This window comes from Cynocephalus volans, chromosome 1 (assembly GCF_027409185.1).
Source record: "Cynocephalus volans isolate mCynVol1 chromosome 1, mCynVol1.pri, whole genome shotgun sequence".
Lineage (NCBI taxonomy): Eukaryota > Metazoa > Chordata > Mammalia > Dermoptera > Cynocephalidae > Cynocephalus > Cynocephalus volans.
The window spans coordinates 258,329,916-258,354,765 of NC_084460.1; the positions used below are offsets into that span (position 1 = coordinate 258,329,916).

Sequence of the window (24,850 nt, forward strand, 5' to 3'; positions counted from 1 at the left end):
AGTACCTAGTAATTGAGGGCATTATTATGTATTCTAAAATACCCAATATTTAAATAATTTCCTCATGAATTCTTTCTGTCCTGCCAAATATACATGGAAGCTTCTCTTAGGAAGTTTTGACATTACGCATATCTATTTCAAAGATAACTCACACACAAACAAATAAATGAACAAGGGAGATATACCAAACTATTTGCATGGTCCATATTTACTTAATAAGAACAATAATATTTTTTTATGTTTTCCCCTTTTTCTAAAATGCAAAATGTGAATTTGTCTTATATATCTGTAATGGAATATATATAAATAAAGACACACAATAATATCCACCTGTAAGTCTTCAAATACATAAAAAGACAGCTCCTACCTCCATCTCCAGATCCTGATCCTGCATCTGGAGAGTAAAAAAAAAACAATTTATATTTGCTTAAAACATATTAAAAAGTATTTATGTATTTTTAAAGTTCAAGTTTACTTTCATAATATAAGACTGTAGTATCATTGAGAAAATTACTAATGTTTAAACCAATAATGCATATTCACACAAATTTAATTTAATTTCCATTAACACAACTTATAAAATACATTCTATAACATTTTTATTTTTGAACTTTATGAAAAAAAAGAATTATTCAGCTTTGGAAACATTCCTAAACTTGACTATGCAAAATCTCTTATATTTCATTTTAATCAGGATGAATTTGGTGCCCTGAACAACAAAAAAAAATATTGAAAGTGAGATGCTTATTAGACATCAAACGGTTTTAACTTATGGATAAGGCTTACATTCCTGGATATTGCACATGAAATAAGAGAAAAAGTTTAAAATGAAAATCTTTTTATTTAATTGCCATTGTATTTTACAAATATCACAACTGTAGATGATTCTATCTGTGACTAAATCATCCTTTGTTTCTGAAATCAGTAGAACAGTAAGCTTAACTTTTGCCTTTGTGCTTAAAATTGGATTTATACTTTCAGTGATGCTGGCAGAAAAAATAATACCCCCTTCTGATATCTCTCTCTCTCCTTCTTCACATAATTAAAACTGGTCAAAGTTGTCCAGTTCTGAGAACTCAGTTGCAGAAATATCTAATTCTCTATATGGAGTTAAGACCACTAAGTGTCCCTCTGCTTCTACATGTTGAGTGTTGACATCACCTTCCCTCTGCCTCCCCACTTCTTTCCATTCTAAAAATATATGATTATGTATGTTTAATGTTAATACTGGCAAATAAGACTAATATTGGTATTCTCTGTCTGATGTGCCCTCATCCCACATTGAAACCTTAACCAGAGTTTGAAAGCTATATCAAATGCCACTTCTATGAATGTGTGTTTGATGTTTTAATCCAATTGAAATAAAACATTACTTCTACTTGTCTGCCTCCATGTCACTTATTGAAAGATATTACATAGAAAGAGGCATAATGTATGAAAATCCATCGAAGCCTGACACATATGGAAGAACGGAAGCCTCCCTAACTGTCCTCCTTGCTGTCACGTCACAGCATTAGCACTGCCATGAAGGAGCAGTAGATCAAATTATCAGTCTTGGTGGAGACACACATAAACTAAATTCAGAGTCTAACACTGTATTACATCAGAATGTCAAGTCATTAGTTAATTACCGATGTGATCGGACATATCTTTGGGTCAATATATCCTTTCCTTAAAGGCAAGCAAATTTGTAAGACAATTTATAATAAAAAACCCTTCTTAGTAAATGTAGAATCAAACAAAAATTTTAATCATATGATTTGACAGTTTAATGATAACAGATCAAGGAAGGCTGATGTATTCATCTCCATAAGAGGAGAATATTCCTGCCAACCAAACTGATAATCATGTCACCATGCCATCTCTTTTGGACAGAACAGGGCTTGAATAGTCAATGTTTGTCAAGTTTCCTTTCTATATATTTTCACAGATAAAACTTTAATTGACTTTATTTGAATTAAATTGAAGGCTAAATTCAGTATTACATGTAATCATCAGGAACTAAATAACAGGTTGTACCATTATAGTGATAATACATTCTACCTGTATTTTAGTTGAATGTATGTATTTTCTTTGTAATTTCCTACTAGGACTACAACTTTTTAAAGTCAAGGACAATGTGTTCTTCATCATTCTATACTTACATGCCTAAAAATGGAAATGCATGAAAGTTTTCAGGCCATTACTTATTGGATGATGTAAGGAATGTTATTCAACCTTCCTAAGCTCATTCTTCCTCAATTAAATGGGTACACTAATGCCTATCTCATTGAGGCTTACTGCATAATAGCATATTTTAAATATTTAAGCACTGTCTGGAACATAATAATGAGATTGTTGAGTAAACACCTTGCCTGTTCATCTACAGGTTCTCTAATAAATACAGGTCTGGGGAAAATCAGAAAAACAGGTGGTAGTATTTTGGCTGGTATATCCCATGTACGTTTCTAAAAATTCAAGGGCCATGGTCCTTAAGACAGTCAGTGTTTGATTTGGCCCAAATTAAATAGCTAGGTAAGAAAGCAGGAATAGATTGGAAAAATGATCATTTAAGCCTGTGGCATCATTGTGGAATAGTGAGAGGAAGTTTTAATGTTTTCTCCATTAAGAGATGAATCGTCTTGGCAAACTAGGGATAAACAGCCTACTAAAGTGAAACAGAAACACCTAAGAAAAAAAGTCATGCTGTTGGACCTGAATATGGGCTTCTAATCAACCAATGCATTTCTTACAAGGTAAAAAACCTTAAATTGACAGTGAGACCATTGAGCAGACTGTGCAATAGAAAACCATTTTCCAGACCAAAAAAAGATTTATAAGTTCAATGAAATATAATAAACATAAAGTGATATCTTTTACTGCCTTTTATTCCTAGAGATCACAGATTGCAACCCACTCAGTGTCAAGCAATATTCTAAAAAAATGAAAAATCTACAAAGATAAGAATGAGAATTCCTTTTAGGTCAAAAGTCAGACCCTAATTTATTTACAGTCAGACCTGGTTAATCAAAATTACTTTGGTCTCTCCACCATCATTATTCAGATCAAAAACCTTTTAGATTTACAAGTCAATGGAAGATGTATTCTGCAAGACTGGCTTACTAATTAAATCTTGTAGAATTCTGAGTATGTGAATAAGCTAAGGATGGATTACTCAATTGTGATTGAATTTTCTAGTTGGCTAAGTACTTATTTTCATAGTATAACCAGCACATCAGGGACAGGAATGGAAATATTTGAATGAATCAGGAGAAGGTGACACCATTTGCTGACAAGAACTTGAAGGCTGGTAGGTAAGAAAGATTTTGCTACTAACATCATTAGCCATAACCATAACTTATGGTCTGTTTGTCATGACTATTGCTTCCTGATTCCCATTTGGTTATTGTCAGAGAAGAAGAGTTATCCTCCATGATGTTGAATAAGCAAATCCTTTCTACAATACCCTGTGGTATTTGGCTACAATCTTCCTGATTTCTGGGAGTCAAAGGTTCCATTTTTTTCTATTTCATTCGTCCTAAAGTACCACTTTTCATTTTTTTCCCTTAGGTATGGCTGATTGATTTTTCAGAACTCGTTTGATCGTTGTCTTTCTATTTCCCCTATCCTTCCTATGAAAATAGCATTCTAGTCTTCTTCCTTCCCTACTGGAAAAGCCTGCCCAATGACTCTCACATGTTGCTGTCATTTTATTCATTACTACTCAGTCTCAGACCAAGCAGCAATGATGTGTTTACTTTAGCAAATAAAAAGTTAGTAGACCCCCAGTTCAGCTTGCTTCCCGACCACCCTTCCAGGAAGAACATTCACATCTTGAGACAAAGAATCATTTAAGAGAAAAGGCTACTTAAAAACCAAAACCAAAACAAAAAAGCCTACATCACTGTTCACGAGAAATAATACCATTTTCTTCTGCTAACTCTTAGAAACTATGGTAGTCACCAGCACAACTTAGAATACTATCAGTTACTAACAATCAATAGGTTTAAGATAATCTTTTTAAAGATTTACCACCCTGCCTCAGCCATCAAACACATAACTTTTAACATAATACTCTGGAATAGAAATACTTGTCATGTAAGAGGGACTGACTACTGAGTAAAATAGACTTTTCCTGACACTATTCTCTATTTTCCTTTTTGGAGGAGTTTATACTTTATATTATTTTTTTCCCCTAAATATGCTTATATCATCCAAATTTTCAGAAATTATGACTTTCCAGAAGGATGCCTATTTACCGTTAAGGGCAACTATTATGGAACAGTAACGTTTCTTTAATATATGCGATTTTGATATCTCAGCCTAATCTGAAAACTGAGCTCCATTCTAAGCATTGCTTTATCAAGCATGGCTTTAGGCCTCTTGTTTTTTTCTGCTGTAAGGCTGTTGAGCTTTAACAATCATTGTACACAAAAGGAAAACCTAAAAAGCTAAAGAGCATACAAAATCACTCTTCCTCCTCACGTTCTTTACAGAATCCGTGGTACAATATGACTAAAAAGCTTTGTAGAATCTCAGGTTAATTGTGTCAGAAAAGATAGGTGTCATTAGAAGTTTTATCCATTACTGACACATTTTTCAATACAGTCTGGTAATTGTAAGAAGAGCATTTTGTAGAGCTGTTAAGGTTAGGTCTTAAACTTAGAACCTAAACCTGGAAAGCTGCTCTCCAGCAGATAATGTTACTGTTCAAAACAAACAAATTTTATCCGTGCATAAATAGTTTTCTATACATTTGCACCTGGGGAGTCAAACTAGATTTATAACTATATTTGATTTTTATTCCACTGTCTGCATTTCATTAAATAACATATGCATTTAAATATATCAATGACCTTATGGTGGATTTCCTCTTTCTTCCAACAGTGATTTGAAATGTAAAAAAGATGAAGAATAAGAATAATGCATGCTTTGTATAAAAGACTAAGAAGGTCGTCTAGTCAATACATAGTCTGAATTATTTATTTGGAGATAACAGTTAATGCAAGACGTTTTTCTTTTTTGGATTCAAAATCCATCCAGAAGGTTTCAGGAAGGATTTACATACATACCTGTGGCACATGATCCTTCTGACACCACGAGTATCTCACTTTGCTGTTTGCAGGCAGCCTGCCGCAGGTAACACTCATTCTGGTAGCTCTCACCATTGGAGCCACATACAGGCACATAGTCACTGTTGCACTAGGGAACACAAAGACAGATGTAAGCCTGTGGTTAGTACTGGAGTCTGCATCCCTCTGACATCCTGAACAGAAATAATCATTTACAAAAGAGACCGCGTGTCTTCCTTTTCAGTGATCTCCATTGTATCCTATAAATCTTCAACCTTGTAAGAGCATCATTCAAAAATACACAAAGGCAATGTCAAGTCAGACAACCAGTCATTTGATTTAGACAGGGGTCAAAAAAAAAAAAAAAAGGCACCTGAACTGATCAGACAAATCCAACAAAGTAATTGGACAAGTAGCATGAAAAAGTTATGTGAACAAACGTATCAATACTATTTAACATTGTTTTTATGATATATAGCCCATCTGACTTGGTGGAAAAAAAAAACACACTACAATGTTCAAGCTATTAAAAGTAGGTAATGTGTATTTGTGTTTGGAGCAGAAGTATATAGCTAAAATGCCAAAGAATCCAATTACTCCTCAGTTGTTTTTTCTCTATTGAGTTTTAACCTTTACACATTTTCAAACATTCAGATAAAATACTGGTTTACTAATTAAGTTTTTGTATATGTTTAGACCATTAGATATTGTTGGACATAGTCAAGAGTGAAAGAAGACTATGGAATACAAAGAAAAAATTCAACAACTTCTTAACTATATGCAAACTTTACTGACTATTCCAACGTATGACTACTAATATATATTTCATACAGAGAAAAGTTCATTTTTAAAACCACCTCATTACAAAAAAGTACACATTTTACAATGAAAATTAGACAAACTACAGGTTATAGTCATCATACTATAATCCACACTCTAAGGCATTAGCGATACTTGGCTGTGTCCTATACCTTCTAATTATGCCAGGGATGTGATTATCTCATGATTAGCACTACTGATGCACTTCATTGTTTAATTACAACAAATGTAATAATCAAGATGATTATTTACAAATGCTCACCTATGCAGAAACTGAGTAAGGAATATCATACATACAGATACATGTGAAAACACTTTTCTATTTTCCACATTTAATTTAAATCTGTGGATTTTTTATGTGCTGTAAATTTATAACACATACAAAAGAAACCAATGATCTAGTGGGACAGCTAGGAAAGTTTTAATGTATATGATAATAAACCTTAAACTCTATCATAAGTCAATGTCAACTCAATGATTTATGAAAAATACAAAAAATAAACTCTCAATAATAATGATTAATAAACACTTGAGATTATTTTTTACTTTTTTTTTTTTTTACAATATCTGTACTTCCAAAATTCTCAATCAACTATTTAACTCCTACTCGTTGCCTTTGTATAATAATAGCTTAATCATCCTAACAAATTTATAAATCACATAAGTCAATGTTCTGTAAAACAAAAGTCTGATTTTATGAGTCTTTTTAATCTATTATTGAAAAACTTACATAAGATTATGCTAATTGTGATTTACTTTTTTCCAAACAGTAAATCCAAATTGTATGATACTTATATTATGCTGACTATAATTGCTTACAGGATGATTTAGCACATATTTTAGAAATCTTCCTTATCTTTCTTTCTACAATTTATAATCTAGATATTTTGGAAGTCCTTTATATAATAATTTCTTTCCACAGTTACACTATTGGCTTCTAGACTCAGTCTATATATGTGATTATATTTTAAAAACTGATTTGATTAACTTTAACTAATCTTTAACTCAACAGGCAATTCACTTCTGATAGTGTGGTACTTGTGCAAAGGCTGTCTTCCGCAAGCTTTCCAAATATACTTTTTAAACTTATAGCTGAAAACTGCCCTATTATAGGACTGAGAATGTCTGCTACTACTCAAGAAAGAAGATAATAGCAAAACATCAGCGAAGAGTTGGATTTTCCAATGAGTAGCACTAAGGGGACAACAAATAAATGGGGCTGGTGCTCATATCAAAACCCTAACCAGAAAGGCAAGGGATGGATAGGTGCTTGACAAATGTGCCATAGTTAGAAGCTGGGACAGGAGAATGTAGGTAAAATTTATGGGGACCCTCTAACACTACGATGGTATCTGAACACATAGAGAAGAGATCAGAAAGAAGGAAACAGCTGGTGACATTATGGTCAATAGACTTGTAGACCCTTTCAGTAGGCAGAAGACAGTCATAATTAGTGTGGAAGGCTGGACTTCTTGTGCTCAGGTCCTAGCATTCTCGCCCTGGTCACCTTTTAATCTGCATCTCCAACCCCGGTTACAATACTTTGTAGATTATTTGGGTTCCCATTTCCTTCTCTCCAATCCCTAAAATTTCTCTATTTATCCTTCTCATCTATTTCTGCAGATTACTCAAATGTAGAGTTAGTGGACTGTGAGTGGGGAGTGGGAAGTATTTATTATCTCTGTCAAGTGCTAGTACACAATGCTGATATGCATCTTAAAATATGGAATAAACTGATAAAGTGCTCATATGCTGCTTCTGAGGGATGCAGTAAGCCAAATGTGAACAGTGCTAAAAACAGAGCTGCCAAGTTCCATGCACAAGCCAAAAGGGAGATTTCCATAGAGCTGAAAAGAGCTTAACCGTAGATTATCAGAATGATGTTTTTGGCTGTTAGTCCCATGACTTGCACTCATTAATAAGAATAACACAAGGAGGAAGCATCCTCTAAATCATGAAAGCTCAAGAGCGGGAGTCAAGTCCTAGGTTCTCCTGTTTCTCTCACTGCCCTGTTGTAGGTGCTCGTGTATATTACTTAGCAATTTAATATTTAATGAGTTTATAGCTTAGTTTCCCCATTTGAAATGGTTACCCGGGACATTTGGAGAATTGAGTCATATTTTTAAAACATGGAATACTTTGAAATACTCACTTGTAAAAAGAAATATAAATTATTTGCCTTTCATGACATGTATTTCAACTAGCAGAGTCACCATCTAACATCACCAAAACGTGGCATTTCTAGAATCAGAAAATAGGATAACCCTAAGCATGAAAATAGGCAAACTACTGCATTAAAATTTGCCAAATTATTGGAAATAGCTTTTAGTGATAATCATCATACTGCTCAGTTTCAGATGAAGGGACAGACTCAGATGTTAAATGACTTGCTAAGGGCCACATAGTTGGCTGGTAAGAGAAAAAACAAGACTCAAGCCCAGATGGTTAGATCCATAAATGTATGTGTTGTAAAAACTTTCACTCAGGGCAAAAAGTGATTCTGTTTTTTCTAAGATGTTTTAGAAATCTTAAGTTTATTTTCCAAATATGTGTTTTTCAATAGAATGATTTTATTCCAAAATTTCCACATTGCTTAAGAACAAATCAGTTATACATCATATTAGTAGATTTAATAACTTTACACACTTAAAATATATGGAATTCATTTTTGCTACAAATGAATAAAAAATATGTAAGAAGATTTTTTATATGATTTATTGCTTGTTTGGCTAATAAGGATTTTTTTAGCTGAGATTTCAGCATTTAGAAGCTATGTATGACTTATGTTTTATATATTGCCGGCACCTTTCAGAGAGTCTGGCATGTAGAAGGTGCTCAACAGATGTTTAGTGAATTCTGTTATATTCCCAGTTGTCAAGGCTTAGGAGGAATGGCTTGGGATATGGCATATTTCTCTTCCAAAAAATAAAAAGATAAAAAACCTGCATATGTTCCAATCCTTTGGCCATTCCATATGTAACTTTTACTTCTCTTTGACTATATTTTCTTAAATGTAAAAATTTTATGATTTTAAGGGTGAGCAGACCTGTGGCTATGGTGGAGGTGACTCTGTGTGACTTCCCAGGCTAGGTCATTAAAGGATACAGCTCTTTCTCTCTCTCTGGATGCTTGCCCTTGAAACCCAACCACTGTGCTATGAGGAAGCCCAAACTAGCCCATACAAAGAAATTGACATGGAGAAGAACCAATGTCCCCAGCTGACAGTCAACCATATGAGTGAGAGGCCTGAGATGAGTATAGCACCAAGCCTTTGAATTCCCTTCCCCTCCCCTCAGCTAATGCCAAAGAGAGCAGAGATGAGCTGTCTCCATTAAGCTCTGTCCAAATTGCAGATTCATGAGCAAAATAAATGTTCATTGTCTTAATCCACTAAGTTCTGAGCAATTTGTTTGCAGCCCTAGTAACTAGAACATTTGCAGATCTAAAGCATGGCTTATTAAATAAAAATATTTAATATTTGAATTAGATAATATCTGAAAAATAAGCATTAATCATATTTTAAAATTATAAGGTGATTATTGATCATTGTATGACCAGCGTTATCTATGAATAAATACATGTGTGTCTTCTTCCCTCCCTCTCCTCCTGTCCCCTTCCTCTTCCTCGCTCCTTCCCTCCCTATGTTCCTTCCTCCCTCCCTCCCTTTCTCCCTTCCTCCTTTCATCTGTCTATCCTTCCATCCATCCATCCTTCTACTGTCTAAATTTTCATCTTCATAATTGATTGATCAGGGTATCATTTGGTGTACAGATGGGAGGGTAGGATGCATAAGATTGTAAGCCATTAATGGAAGTCATATCATCACCTAAGAATTAGTTGTATTGCTTTTGATATTAAGAATTGTTTAAAATAAACTGAAAGTTTTGTTGTTGTTACTGATACTTTCATTTGCATGTACAACGTCTTGGAAAAAATTGGATTTAATGTCAAAGGATTTAGATTACTACTCTAAGGTCACCACTTAATGATAAGTTATTTTGTGCACCTAAATTTTCTCATCTTTAAAAGTAGGAGAAAATAATTATCTCACCCAATTGTGAGAAATAAATGAGATAATATATTTGAAGAGTCAAAATCAGTTTATTTTAAATTGTCAAAGAAAGGTAAAAGTTAATGTATGTTGACTTTAGTGACCCAATAATAATCCAAATTGGAAAACATTACAGATTACACATATGTACCCATTTCTCTTTGAAATTTATCCCTCAGACATAAAACTATAGTTTGCATCCTATTTTGAGTGAAAGATTGTTTGCATCTAAAAATTCAGGAGAAACAGAAGTTTATAATAGTATAAAGGAAAACAGATTTCAGGGCCTATCCCTTTTTATCAGACACTGGTGTAAAACAAACAAAACAAAACAAAACAAAACCAAAAACTCAAGTTTATGTGAAAGTATTGGGAAAAGACTAAATCAAGATCTTAGATTAAAATATCCTATCTATTATTCTTCATACAACTTATACATTTTCTTTGATCTTTGATTTAATTTAGCCACTCTATATTCTTGGTATGTACAAAGTCTAAATTTTCCAGTAGGGACATGTTTATTTACTTCTGCCAGATTGATAACTACTGCAAAGCACAAACTAGTAGCAGTAGTAATCCAGTAGTAAATTTAGAATGCTGCAAGCATTAAGAAAAGCAAATTTACATTTTAGTTTTTATTCAAATCTGCATTCGTTGCCCACCCCCCCCACCCCCTAATTTATTCCACTCAACAATTGCTTAAATTACTGACAAATGTATTTGGCTGGCCAATATATGAAAAATGCAAATATCTTTGTTGATAAAGTTTTATCACAATCCTCTGTGACACCTGAAAACTGAACACAGTTCTTTTAATAAGAAAAGTATACATTTCCATTTAGTAGCATGCATCCATTTAGAGTTTTAGCAACTCCCTTTTTTCTCTTGGTGAAATCTTAGAACCACAGCTTTCCATGTGAGGAATGCTCTTCCTGGCTCATTTAACACCATTTATCGGTTCACTTCTTATGTCTACCCTTGGTTAAGAAAATAAGATAAATTTATGGTTATCACAAACTGAAGGAGAAAAATATCCATAAAATCCTGTGGGCCTTTAATTAGTGATTTATCTCTCTGTTTTTCCCCTTTAGTTTGGGGAATATATGAATTGGAGAGTTTTTATGCTCCATCTCTTTCATGTAGTTTATTGAAAGAACATATTACATTGTTCAGTGTGCCTGGAGACCTTAGAAGTTGGTGTCACATGTGTATTAACTATTTTTGAATATGTTTCTAACACTATTGTATGGTATAAAAGTCTGTAGTATAGTCACAGCAATACTTACCCACCAGGAGGTGGTGCACTTTACAAATATCAGTTGTTTTATTTTGTTTCTTAGAAAGAAAAAAAGTCCAAGAAGCTTTTAGCTTATCTAAAAGCCACTCGAACTATATTTAAATACAAATTTCCTTATCTCTTTCATTGGGAGGTTAAAATCATTCTAAAATATTTAAATTTGACCAACAATTCTAAACACTACCTATTACACCAGATACTTAGGCCTGATTTTGAGTTTAATGTTTTTATTTATTTATTTATTTTCTTTTGCTTCCAATCTTGGAAAAGTTTTCCTGATCTTACATACATAGTATTGTTTATCTGCATATTTTCTGGTTTAGTCTTACGTTAGATTTCAAGCATTTTTTAAAAGTAATTCTAAAACACTAAAGGGTGAATATAGGATATTAGTACAACATCTACGCTATTCGAAGGTATGCATAATTATAAAAATATTTTGAGAGGAAAAGAACAATTATAATTTACGTGGTAGAAAAAATTTGTTAGACAATGACTATAATAATGACATTAAGAATTCTATCTTTAGTAGATACTAATAGCCTAGTTTTGATGGTACCAGTGCTTCAAATTCTTTCTCTCTTTTTTAATTAAAAAAAAAAAATTTAACACAAGGCAAAGTTCATCTTTCTCACGTTCACTAAATGACTTGCGGCTCTTTTGGATTCCTGGGAGATTCAGTTCTAATTGAATGTGGTACCCATTAAAAAGTTGACATATATTAATAAATTCCATGACTTCCAAACTAGCACAGTAGTTCTGAAGCCACATTAATAAAGAGTGAATTTAAAAACTTAACCAGATTGTCAGGATAATGAAACTCAAGACCATTAAAACAAAAAGCAATAAAATCAAAAGATGACAGGATAGCCCAATAAAAACAAAGTACAAAGCCACATTTATTGCCCATTGACTATTTTGACTATTCTTTCCAGTCAGTTGACTTACATAATTCCTACTACAAGGGTCAGAGATACATAATTTTCCTTTGACATCTCAGAAGCACAACCTGAAGCTTTCTACATCCAGTGGCATTTATAACCATGGCATATACATTTCTCCAAAAAGCGTATGTCTTCTTGACATCAGTTGGCTCTCTTGCCGGTACTTTTGCTTGGTGCTAGTTTTCTTCTTAGCTTGCATAGCTATAAATTGCCAAGTGATGGGTTGTAAAGAGAGATCCCTGTTTTGTATTCTCATTAATGAATTAGAAAATGCAAATATAAGACTTCTTACCTTGAACTGACAGACGCAAGTCACAGTGTCTCCAATTCTTAAACATTCCCCATCAAATTTACAGGTGTTGGTGTCACAGAGGAAGAGATCATTTTCTCTGTCATCATAACCTTGAATTTAAAGAGAACACTCCAGTCATTAAAGAATGTTATAGGTTTTATACAAAAAAAGCACTATGTTTCAGCTTTTAAAGAATTTGCCCTAAATTTTAATTCTAACATCCACAGCCTTACAGCAAGGTCATTCTCCACTGATAACCTCAAAATCTAGTTAAGTGATCAATATTTGTTTCCATTTTTCACAATTCTTTTCTAGTCAATTTTCCTTTAACATACTTTTTTGACAGTGCTATTTTACTTTAGCTTGAGTTAATACTGACAGTGGTGAATAAAGGTTTAACACTTGCATCCTGGCTTCCTTATTTTCTGCTCATTAAGTTGACTATAACTCCAAAACTCCACATTTTGGAAAAGAGCTGGTGATGGTCTCTAAATGCCATTTTACCATTTGTCCATCTTTAATCGTTCTTTTGCTTTAAGGTATGAAACAACCCCTTATTTGGAAATTCTCCAGACAAAGAGGAAACAAAGCCCCAATAATAAAGATAAACAGGCACAGGGTTTTCTGTGATGGTTTGTCTGGATCAAATGAAGATCGATCACCTCTAAGTTAACAGGGATGGGAGGAAGTGCCAAGTTCTTGACAATTTGCCTGGAAAACCAGTTCCTTCTTTTTAGTTTATGCAGACCCCTTTAAGATATCTGGCTAACAATATATTTCTTGATTGCCTGTCCTAATTTCACATTTATGTTAGTAATTTCCTAAAACAATGGGATGAAGCAAATCTGTCATGTTGGACTACAAAGCCATGAACAGTTCAAACAACTGATTTTTCAGGATGTCTAATATTCCCTCAATAAAGCACCTAAAAAGTGAACAGGCACCTGCAAAGTGTAACTTATTCTTTCAAAAATAACATACGTTCACGCATGAACCAAGAATAAGCTAAAGAAACACGTTCAGTTTTATAAAAATGCCCAATTTAGAAACTGCTCAAAGCAGAACACAATCAATTCCCTGCCCCAAATCTAATAGAGTGGCAAATCTCAACTTGTCTTTTAAAAGGATAAACTAGAACCATGCATAATCATGTTCCTTTTGGAATTTGCATCAGTAAGTGCTCAGAACTACATGTTCTTTCACCCAGTAAGTTAACAGTTGGTCATCCCCTCCTCTCGAAAGTTACTATGCGTCGGCTCACGTACATCCCTGAAAGCCACTTTATTTAGAGCCACATTTAACTATAGCAGAATTATATTTACAGAAGATGAAAAATTTCACACACACTTGCTAAAACTAGATCTGACTTAGGGGAAAATACCCAGGCATGTTAATGGAGCTTAAAATGCCAATGAAATCACACCACACTTCGGCGGATATACTGTCATACTGAAATGCGAAGCCGGCTAGCAGGATGCAGCAACTCCCATCCTCCGGCCCTATTTAATTAGGAGGCTTCAGCAGAGCGGAGCCCGCCGAGCTCTCGCGTTCAAACTCTGAAGGGACCCAAGCGAGCCAGAAGAGCTCCTGAGCCACTCCATGGAAGCCTGTCAAGAAATGGAGGAGTCAGCGCCCTCCGAGGTCGGTTCCGTCTTCCCCGCGCCTTGGTCATGCCCACTCCGGCCGGGAGGACCTCTGAAAGGTTCTTTTCTCAACTTCCTTCCATCACCCAGGGGCTTGGGGAAGCAAGAGAGGGGCATCTGTGGGCTGCAAAAACTACGTCTTTTGTAGCCAAGGAGAGAAGGGAGAAGGAAGATTGAGAGAGAGGAGAGAGAGAGAAAGAGGAGGAGGAGGAATTGATCCTCTTGAAACCTAGCTCCTTTAGAATCTGTGTGACCTAGTCTTGAATACGAGACCAGACCACCCTCATGGCACTTTTGCAGGAATCAGCGATTCCCCTGCAGTCACCCTTTGATTTATTGCTTTCTGCTCATTTCTTCTCATGAAGTTATTTCTCGCTCATCCTAGCCAGACTTTTTTCCTTTAATGATGGGAAAGGAAACGTTCTGTTTTAGTGTTTCCCCTAGGATTGGTGCTTTTTTCAGTGAACCCAGAAATCCATCCCATTTAATATTGCTCAAAATCCTCACAGCTCCAATTGAAGTGCAAACACGCAAAGGTTCCTATACTTGCACTGTCTGCCCATCCCAGACCCCCCACCCCCCAACCCCCTCCAGGCCTGGAACAGTCCCCTTGATTCTCTGGATACCCATGAGGTCTCAGGGGGTTGGGGCGGTGGGAGGCGTGGGGCGGTGGAGACGCGCTAGGGTAGGCTGGTCTGTGCCGGATACACGCGTTCTTCTCCCGGGTTAAGGGGTAGGGGGCTGGGGTTATTAACTTACCAGAGCAGTTCCAGCCGGTGGGCGTTTGGCAGTCACTTAAGGAGGTAGGGAAGGCAGCGAGCTTCACCGGGCGGGCTACAATGAGTAGCATCACCGGCAGCAGCAGCAGCCAGCAAAAGCCCTCGCAAAGTGTCCAGCTGCTGCACTGCCGCGGGGACTCCCACAGCACCATGACTAGTTCGCGCAACTCTGCAGCAGCAAACGGCTTCCGAAGAACACACGATCGTGGGGGCCAGGCAGCGGGCTACTGAGCATCCCGCGGACGGCGGCAGCAGAAGCGACGGCGGTGGCAGTGGCACCCGATGGGGAAGCAGCAGCCAAAGCCGCGCATGATCTCGAGAGTTTCAGCAACATCCAGTGACCCGGCTCAGCCCCGGGAGCGAGAGGGTCGTCCGCTGAGAACCTGCGCCGGAGACGCGGGAAGCCGCTGCCATCAGGAGGGAGCTCTGGGAAGCCGGAGGGGCAAGAGGAGACGGGAGTCCGAGGGGCGCAGGAGAGGAGCCCGCCGAGGCAGGCGGAGGGACAGTCACAGCGCCCCGCAGCCTAGCAGCCGCCGCTCGCGCTCTGCCGCCCGCATCCCTCTGGCGTTTGGGAAGCAGCAGGTCCTCAGCCCGCCCGGGGTCACGTGGGAAGAGGCAGTCGGGCTCTGATTGGTCGAGCGGGATGCAGGTCCCGGGAGGGAGGGGTCGGCGAGAAGGTGCAAGGAGGAGGCGGCCGCGGATGCCACAGATGGGCTGGCTCGCCAGGCGCTGGCCCGAGTGGGGCTAGGAGGGGACGGCTCGGGGAGAAGCCCGGACTTCAGCGTGGGCGGCCCCCACACTCCTCCATACCACTCCCCTCACTCTCCGCTCCAGGACGCCCCCTACCGGGCGCGGGGTCCGGATTAGCGCCCCTCTCCCGTGCGTGACCCCGGGCTGCGAGCGCCCGCCGCGGCTGGGAGGTGTCTCTCCGAGCTGGAGATGGTGGGGGCGGAGGTGGCGGAGAGCTGCAGCAGCAGGGCGGGGAGGGGCGCGCGGGCAGGGAAGACAGGGCGTCCTGCTGGCGCCCGGGCCGTGGGGGGATGCGGGCTGGGACCGTGGCAGCGGGCAGCCCAGGGACGCTTCTCTAGGGAGGAGCGGGGAGAAGGAGAGGGTGAGAGGCGGTGGTGTGAGAACGGCTCTGGCCGGCCGGGAAGCAGCCGCATTTCCCCCAGGAGGCTGCAATCCCCGGGCTGCTCGCCAACCGGCTCGGCCAGCCTCGCACGCTGTCTCCTCTTCCTTCTCTTTCTCTCTGCTCCCCTCGCTAGTCCCCCGCAGCCTCCTCATCGCACGCTCATCTCCAGCCCGGAGCCTATTCCTGTGACCACCCGGGGAGGTGCGGTCGGATATGTTTCGAAGGTCAGATTTAGTGGGGACAAGTGGTGTGAGAGGAAAGGAAAGGCTCCTCTGTGTAAGCGATGGGTGCGGGGCGCCTCCGCCGGGGAGCGGCGTCCGGGAAGAGCGGGCTCACTTTGACGGGCGGCGCGGGTAGTGGTCCTGGGCGCTTCACGAGGGTCTCTGCCGATCGCCAGTCACCTGGGCGAGGCGAGAAGATGTGACGCTGCAGGAGTCGCCGGCTCTGCGCGTTTCTTTTCTTTCGCTCCAGCAGACTCTGGGCGAAAGGCATAGCGGGACCCGCCTTCCGCCTGCTGCATTCTGCACGCAGTTGGACACACTGTTCAGCCTAATGGCATTTTATCACTGGTAACGGGACCGAGAGCTTTGCGGGACGAGGATGGAGAGGAGCATCTTTGTCCCGTGACTCGGGTCACTATTACAGTGTTCTGTATGCCCTACAAGGAAGAGTTTTCTTTTCAGTATGATTGCTCGGTGATTCAGGATTTTTTTTTTTTTTTCTCTCCCGCCTTCCTCCCTCTCTCCCTCCTCCTTCTCTTTCTCTCCCCCGTCCCCCCTTCAAGAGCTGTCAGATCCTCTCTTTTTTCTCTCTTTAAATTTCCCTTTCCTGCTTCTCTGTCCCTGTCCCCTGAATTTAGAAAAGCATTGTTTGATAGCACCTAACAGGTAATTAGGGTCCATTCCCAATCACTTAAAAGAGGCACTGATATACTTTGAAAATGGGGACTATCTATCGTTTGCAGACACCACCAGAAAAACAAATTGTGCCCGAGTCATGCTTTAAAGTACTTTAACCTCCAACCTCCTCCCACTTCCTTGCTTTTTAACTTCTGTGAGAGATGTGATCGTGCAGCACCTACGTGCCTCAAAGAAATCTCTCTCTCTCTCTCTCTCTCTCTCTTTTTTTAAAGCCTGTGTGAAGCCCATCCCTTTATCTGACTATCTGACATCTCCACCTCCGTCCGGAGACCAGCCCCCCCCCTCACCCGCCCACCTCCAAAGATTTCAGAGTCTGCTTCTCACTCTTGGCAATTAAGCAGCAGATCCCAGCATTCTAGTCGGTGGCATCTTGCTCCTCACCGACGAAGACTCCATTAAAACAGATCAATTTGACCAGACGTTGGAGGCATCAGAAAATCGGCATCTAGACAGAGCAGCTAAATTCTTTGAGGAAACAGAATGCCCATTAGATAGAGCTGACAACCGATACTGCAAAAACAACAAATCAGAGATGTCTTTTCGCTGCAGCCTTTTGGTAGAGAAGGCAACGTAAATATAACCTTAATGTGGATCAAGATTTAACAACTCCACACTACAGAGTGAGAACATGTCATTTTCTATAGCAAGGCTGGTGTGGTAACTAATCAGGCTTATGAAAGTAAGTTATGCTTGAAACTAAAGGCAAAGTCTTTAAAAGTGTTTATGCAGTAATTATGGTAATGAAACAGGACTTGCTAGGATTTCAGGGCTTGGCTATACAAGTAGAATTTTATAGAACCTATTAGCAGAGGAAAACTGTTATTGAATTCTCTGCTAAGTAAATTTTTGGCATGCTTTCTAATAATATGTACCCTTCCTAAGACATTTTGCCCAAAGTAACTTAAAACTCCAAAGGAGTTAATTACTGGTTGTGACTGGTTAACAAATGCAGTTGCTTCCTCAGAGGTACTTTAAATTATTAAACAGTTTGAAGCAAAGCCTTTCCAATGGGAATGCTGTGATTTTGTTCCACTTACTATGTACTTAGTATTATAGTGCCACCAAGAAGCAAGTTCTGAAACTGGCAAGCACCACCAAGTGGCAGAAGAACATCATTCACTGAACAGAGCATTGCATTATTGAATACGTAAATACAAATATATACATTATTTAGACTCTTTGTTAGGTACCAAGAAAGTAGACCTGCATTAAATTTTATTGCAATGAAGATTGAATTAGTGCTTCAGCCTTTCCCCAACAGGGTCAAATCAGTTTACTTATTAGAATTAAATTTCAAACCAGGTCTATGAATTGTACTTTGCATTGTGTATTATATGGTTACTAGTAATATGATCCAATCATACTATGCATTTGCAAAATTCTTATTTTTAAATAGATGCAATACTTGCTTTCAATATTCCTGAGCTAGAACAGTTTATTTGTGGCATACACATCCTAGAATTGACACAGAGGGGTAGAGTCAAGTTGTCATATTTTTAAAGTAGAAATACCACAACACTTTTATTCTTCCAGAAAACTTTTTAAAAAGGGTTTTTGTTTGTTTTGTTTGTTTGTTTCCACATGGAAAGACATCATTAAGAAGGTGTTACTCAGAGCTTAATGGGGTGGGGGAGTTTTTCTAGACCACTGTTTAAGATAAATGAATAACCTAGGAAAATAAAACACACTACCAAACAGAACTCTCCTTGATCTCATACTTTCTGGTTTTTCAATAACAGTAAGATGAGGAAGATAGTCTGCTCCTCAGGTGTCAGGCATTGAGCCATAGAAGAAGGAACACATTTTTATTGAATCCCCACAACACCCCTATGAATCAAAATATCATTTTCATTTTACAGAGAAGGAATATGGCTGTTAAAGCATCAAGTAACTTGCCCCAGGTAACAAACTTAGTCAGTGGCACAGCTGGGACTCAGTGAAATTCTGTCTGACTTCACAGCACAAGACCTAAGTTATCATTTTCTGTTGGATTGCTTCCGTTTAGCCTCTAAAGAGGGAAACTGATCATGTTGGTTCTGTCTGTGAAGCATCTTTGTCCTTTCTATGGAGCATCAGTAAGATCAAACTCATTACATCTCAACCACAAGCAAGGAGATCCAGTGGTTTCCATTCCTGGTTGATCATATGAATTACTTGAGAAGCTTTTTTTAAAATAGAAAAATTCCAGGTCCCACTAGCAGGGATTCTGATTCAGATAGTCTTGGGTTGGGCCTGGGACCTATATTTTAATATTTTAATATTCCTCCTTTTTGAGATCTAGAATACAACCTATACGACTGTTGAAAGAATACCTGAACGTTTGCTCAGTTTTCACAGGGCTTTTGGCAGAGAGGTTTCTAAGACAGTATAAAAGCTTGTATTCAGTGTGGTTGTACATGTCTCTCTGTCCTTATGTATAAGTTCACCAAATACATATTAAGCTTCTGATATGTTTGAGTTAGTAAGTTGTGACTGTAAACAGTTTTCTCATTTGCAAAATGTGGGTAATAATAATACCTACCTCCAAGGGTTATTCTGAAGATTAAGGGAGAAATAATATATGATTTACTGATAATGGCTTTGGGGGACACCCTGTAAAAATGAATAAATGAATGACTATATAAATGTGTATTGTTATGTTTATATACACAAACAAAAGTAATTGAGAGTGTACAAATGAAAATTATGTCTGTGATACTGAAGTACAAAGTAAGTTAATTATTGATAATGAATTACAGTACCATTTTTATATCTAACACCACACCTTAACAGTTTGTCCCTTAATTTCTAGCCTATTTTGGTGATAGGTAGGTAGATGGATACATGCATAGAATGACCCAAATCATTATTCCCTTAGTTTTCATGTATAATATTTATATGAAAAAGTGTACAATATTATAGTATGTAATAAATATCAGAACATTATTTATAGGTAAAACAATATTGACAATGTTTCAGAGAAGTCATCCTCATTTCTGGTTGATTTTTTTTTAACTGAGAGTCATTAAATTTTGCTATTTTTCTACCCTTTTCTGCAATTAGTTAATAATGTATAAATAATGAGCTGTGGTTTAAAGCAATACATTTATAATGTAAAAGTTTCCCAATTCTTTATTGATTCCTGTGTCCTTATTTATTTTTGATATTTTATGTCTATGTTTGTAATTTCAGCACTGGAAATAGTTTATTTCATTTTAGGGCAGTGGGCCTCAATCATGACTTCACATCATAATCACCTGGGGAATTAAAATATACTGATGCAGAGTAACCACCCTAGGAATTGGAATTGCTGGGGGTAACACATTGCCTTGTTTGAGAGCCTCTGTTTTGGGGAAAGTAAGTGAGTGGCTATTTCCTCATTATACAAATATCTATGTTTTTGAAAGTAAAAGAATGATTTTTTTTCCACTTAAAATTATTTAAATACACATCTCACAGGAGATGCTCTCTGGTTAAGATATCTAACCAAAGCAGTAAGAATCAGTTAATGTTTGCCACTGGTTTGCCAATAGTTTAGAAAAAAGCAGAGATTATTATTGAAAGAGAGCTAAATTTAACAAGCAAGTCAGCTCAATACAACTTGGTGTCTCTTTTTTTACAAATTCAAATATTTTTCAGTTGCTGTTATTGTAATGATAGCCTTCTCTTAGGTCTTAGTCTAATAATTTTCTTCAAATTCATTTTGAAACCTACTTTTGGGGGAGTCAGAACCAGGACCTAGAATCAGTTTGGGATGAAACTGCTTTTCATGTCTGTTTTTGGCTATTCATGGCTTCTATTGAGCTAATTTAGAACTGGACTATTCCCAGGCTTTGTGAAAAAAATTAATAAAGGCAGTTCTTTCCAATTTGTTATTAGTACTATCTAGTCTTTTATGTTCTGAGAATTTTACTCATTTATTTCTCACAATAACCCTCAATCATTTCTCTCTCTATTATCTGTGACATTGAATTTTTTTCCCCAAGTTGTCAGTGGCAGAGCAGGTCCCTCGAGCACTAATGTTCTCAACCACTCATTGCTCCTTCTCCCACTTGTTTATTCTCAAAGAAAGGGTGAGGGGGAGAGAGGGAGAGAGAGAGAAGGAAAAGAAAGAAAGAAAGAAAGAAAGAAAGAAAGAAAGAAAGAAAGAAAGAAAGAAAGAAAGAAAGAAAGAAAGAAAGAAAGAAAGAAAGAAAGAAAGAAAGAAAGAAAGAAAGAAAGAAAGAAAGAAAGAAAGAAAGAAAGAAAGAAAGAAAGAAAGAAAGAAAGAAAAGAAAAAAAAAAAAAAAAAAAAAAAAAAACAGAGGAGAGGGACTTCTGCCATAAAATAAATTTGGGAACTGCTTCATGTAAACAGCACTCACTTGTAGCTTTACAATGCGCATTTACATATTAAAGGCTCTGAGGAGCCCTGCAGTAAAATCAAACCAAAATACACCAAATAAAACTAAACACCTGTTTAACTTTATTGAACTCAGCTTTTCCAATATGATTTGATCAAGGAATCCCTTTTAGCGAGAAAACACTACAATAAACCATGACAATGGATTTCCGTGTATTACTCCATTCGTAACACTAGTTTAAAAGGAACGAGCTTTTTAAAAAATTGTCAGCAGTTTAGGTGCTGGTCACTTGCTCTGACTTCTCTCTTCACAGAAACATCAATAAAGCCAGTTCACAATCAGGTGTTAGTTCTTTAGGATTGTAGTGTAAATATTCCACAACTTCTGATTCGATATTCTCTGCCATCATAAACATTTTGAGGAAATGATTAAAATGTCAGCCTGTCCTATCCCCCAAAATCTTACAACCTTTAAAAATTTTCCACAATTTTATTTTATGTAAACTCTCAATTATATACTGTAATTTTCTTAGCAGTGATTTTAACATAGCATCAGATGCAAATTGTGTCTGGTAGCACTATTTTCTGAAAAGCTGTATCTTATATTATTGAGTATACTAAAAATGTTTAAAAAAACATTTTCACAGATTTTACGGAGGATTTAATTGATTTCTTTACACCTCGATACTTAGCTCTTTACGGCATAAATATGGACACTTAGCCACTCGTTGGCTATTGTTGGAGTTTCTGATACGAGGATAGGCAAGGCTACATGACGGGGCAGGCAGCTGTGAATATCTGAGTTGGAATATTTACCCTGACACTTACAAGCTCGGTGTCCATGGGTAAGTTACTTAGTTTCTCTGAGCCTCAGTTTTCTGTCTGGGCCAAAGTTCTTTTTATGACTTGGATAACAAGGAAAATTAGCCTGGGACAACAAGAGGGAGTATATGTTGTGGAACTCTGGGGGAGGAAGAAGACAGGTTACAGAAAGGACTGAATCCTACAAAGAGAAAGTCACTAGGCATCAGAGAAATGCAAACCAAAACCACACTGAGATATCATCTCATCCCAGTAACAATGGCCATTATTAAAAAGAACAAGAATAACAAATGCTGGTAAGGATGTGGGGAAAAGGAAACTCTTCTACATTGTTGGTGGGACTGTAAATTAGTATAGCCATTATGAAAAACAGTATGGAGATTCCGCAAACAATTACAGATAGAACTGCCATACAATCCAGCAATCCCAGTACTGGGCATATATATCCAAAGGAATGGAAATCATCATGTCAAAGGGATACCTGCACTCCCATGTTCGTTGCAGCTCTATTTATAGTAGCCAAAATATGTAACTAACTTAAATGTCCATTGACAGATGACTGGATAAGGAAAATGTGGTATACATACATAATGGAATAGTACTGAGCCATCGCAAAGAATGATATTCTGCCATTTGCATAACATGGATGAGTCTGGAGAAAATTATGGTGAGTGAGATAAGCCAGACATGGAAAGAGAAATACTGCATGTTCTCACTTATAACTGGGTGCTAAGACAGAAAGAAAGAAGAAGAAAGAAAAGACCTAAATAATTCCTTGAACTTTTAGAATACTAGAGATAGGGGTGAGACTATGGGGGATGGGGGTGGGTTTGGGGAGGGATAGGTTGGTAAAGGGCATAAAGAAAAATCACAGTTTGTAATAATAATATGCTTATAATAAATAATATGAAAAAAGAAAGTCATCAGGAGTTAAGGCAGCCCCTCATTCCATCTTTCTGGGGCAGCATTCCTTCTTTTTTTTGTAATTTACTTTAGCTGTTTACATTATTTCCTCATATAGACCAGTTTTCTCTGTAATCCTAAAATCCCCGTCTTAGATGTATTTAAAAATTTCATTTAACTACTGTATTTGTTTCTGTTGCTTGTAACAAAATATCTGGAACTTACTACTTTGTAAAGAAAACAAAATTTATTGCTTACGGTTTTGGAGGCTGGGAAGTCCAAAGTTCAGGGAACACTTTGGTTAAGGCCTTCTTTGGTGGTGGCTTTTCAGCAACACAGGGGTTTCATGGCCGAAAATGGTGGAACAGAGAGAGACACTAACCTCCTCATTCAGTCTCCTTTTAAAGCCCTCCAAACCGTGCCCACAACCACCGTTTTTAATCCATTCACTATGGCGTGGTCCTACAACCTAATAAAGGCCCCACCTTTCAATTACCATAATAGGATTTCCTACTCTCATCAGTTACAGTAGGGATTAAGTCTTGGGGGGTCATTTAATTCAAGGCAGCTACATTAGATGTCTACTGCACATTATACATGTATTATACTTTAGTATATCTAATAATGGAGAATAGATGTCTCTATAGAGAAATATTTAATAAACTATAGAACTAGATTTTTAAAAATTTATGTAAATTCTCCAATTCACATTTCATAAATCCTAACTTTGGTATATGAGATTTGCTTCTTATGTGCAATCTGTTAGTCAAACAATACTGAATTTCAAAGATCATTAATTTCTACTCAGGGACACCATTCCTTGTCTATGTATATACCAAATATGCAGCAAAATGTTTTTGTATAAAGTTGGCATTCAATAAATGACACTAAATTAAATTAAAACATCAAAACTGAGTACATTAATCAACACACTCCAGAAAAAAATGCACCTATTTACACCATAACCAGGAAGGGTAGTGAAATCTCCTTGGAATATATTGGAAGTTCTGTTTAGACTTTCTTTTATCGGCAAGACATATTTTGGAGTCAAAGGCCAGTGCTGAAAAGATGACGGTGAGAGCACATCAGGGAGCGCCTCAGCAAGGATAAGTGGAGTTTTAACTCCTTGCTTTTTCTGGCTGTGTGTTCCCTAAGGAGTGGTCACTGGTCTCATTACCTCAGGTGGGACTATTTTATCCATGTGTTCAGGTAGTAATTATGCCTTTATTTTTTGCTATCTTCATATTTCCCATCACTTCATGTCAGGAGATCAATTGCCCAATTCATCAGACCATAAAACAAATAAATAAAAATTGTCTTGATGTGAAATTTGAGGTTTTCAGGTGTTAAGAACAAAGGGAAAGAAAGGTAGGAAGCAGGTGATATTCGGGGGTCGACATACACAGACACACACAAAGACTTTATCTCTTTCTCTCTATATATATACAGACATATATATATACATGTATGTAATATACCTAATGTATGCATATGTGTACATGTATACATCTACATAGGATAAACAAATCAAACCATAAGGAGATTATACAGAGTCACCCTGCCTTTCTAGTCTCCATGTCTCACTTCCACAAAGGTGACCACTGCCACCAGTCTTTTGAGAACACTTCCAGATTTGTCCAGGCATATCATATTCTCTCTCTCTTTCTCTGTACACACACACACACACACACACACACACACACACACACACACACACACACACACACACACACACACACACACACATAATGTGAGTTTATCGTTTTGATTTGAAAATGGACTCTTACCATATATACTGCTCTATTTCTTGCTTTATTCACTTAACACAAGGAGATTTACTTCATTTGGCTGGGTAGAATGCCATTTTAGATGTCTC

The 24,850-nt window shown here is 37.6% G+C and overlaps 1 protein-coding gene across 1 annotated transcript in view; it reads right to left on the minus strand.

Annotated features, from left to right (window-relative positions):
* Nucleotides 1-15,028, minus strand: part of TMEFF2 (transmembrane protein with EGF like and two follistatin like domains 2) — a 231,119-nt gene extending 216,091 nt beyond the window's left edge. Inside the window, exons 1-4 of the mRNA XM_063113558.1 lie at nucleotides 14,857-15,028; nucleotides 12,455-12,564; nucleotides 5,052-5,181; nucleotides 368-394 (exon numbers count right to left, since the gene is read on the minus strand). Of these exons, the coding sequence (XP_062969628.1) occupies nucleotides 368-394; nucleotides 5,052-5,181; nucleotides 12,455-12,564; nucleotides 14,857-15,028 (439 nt within the window). The remainder of the gene's footprint in view (nucleotides 1-367; nucleotides 395-5,051; nucleotides 5,182-12,454; nucleotides 12,565-14,856) is intronic.
* Between the last annotated feature and the right edge of the window lie 9,822 nt (nucleotides 15,029-24,850).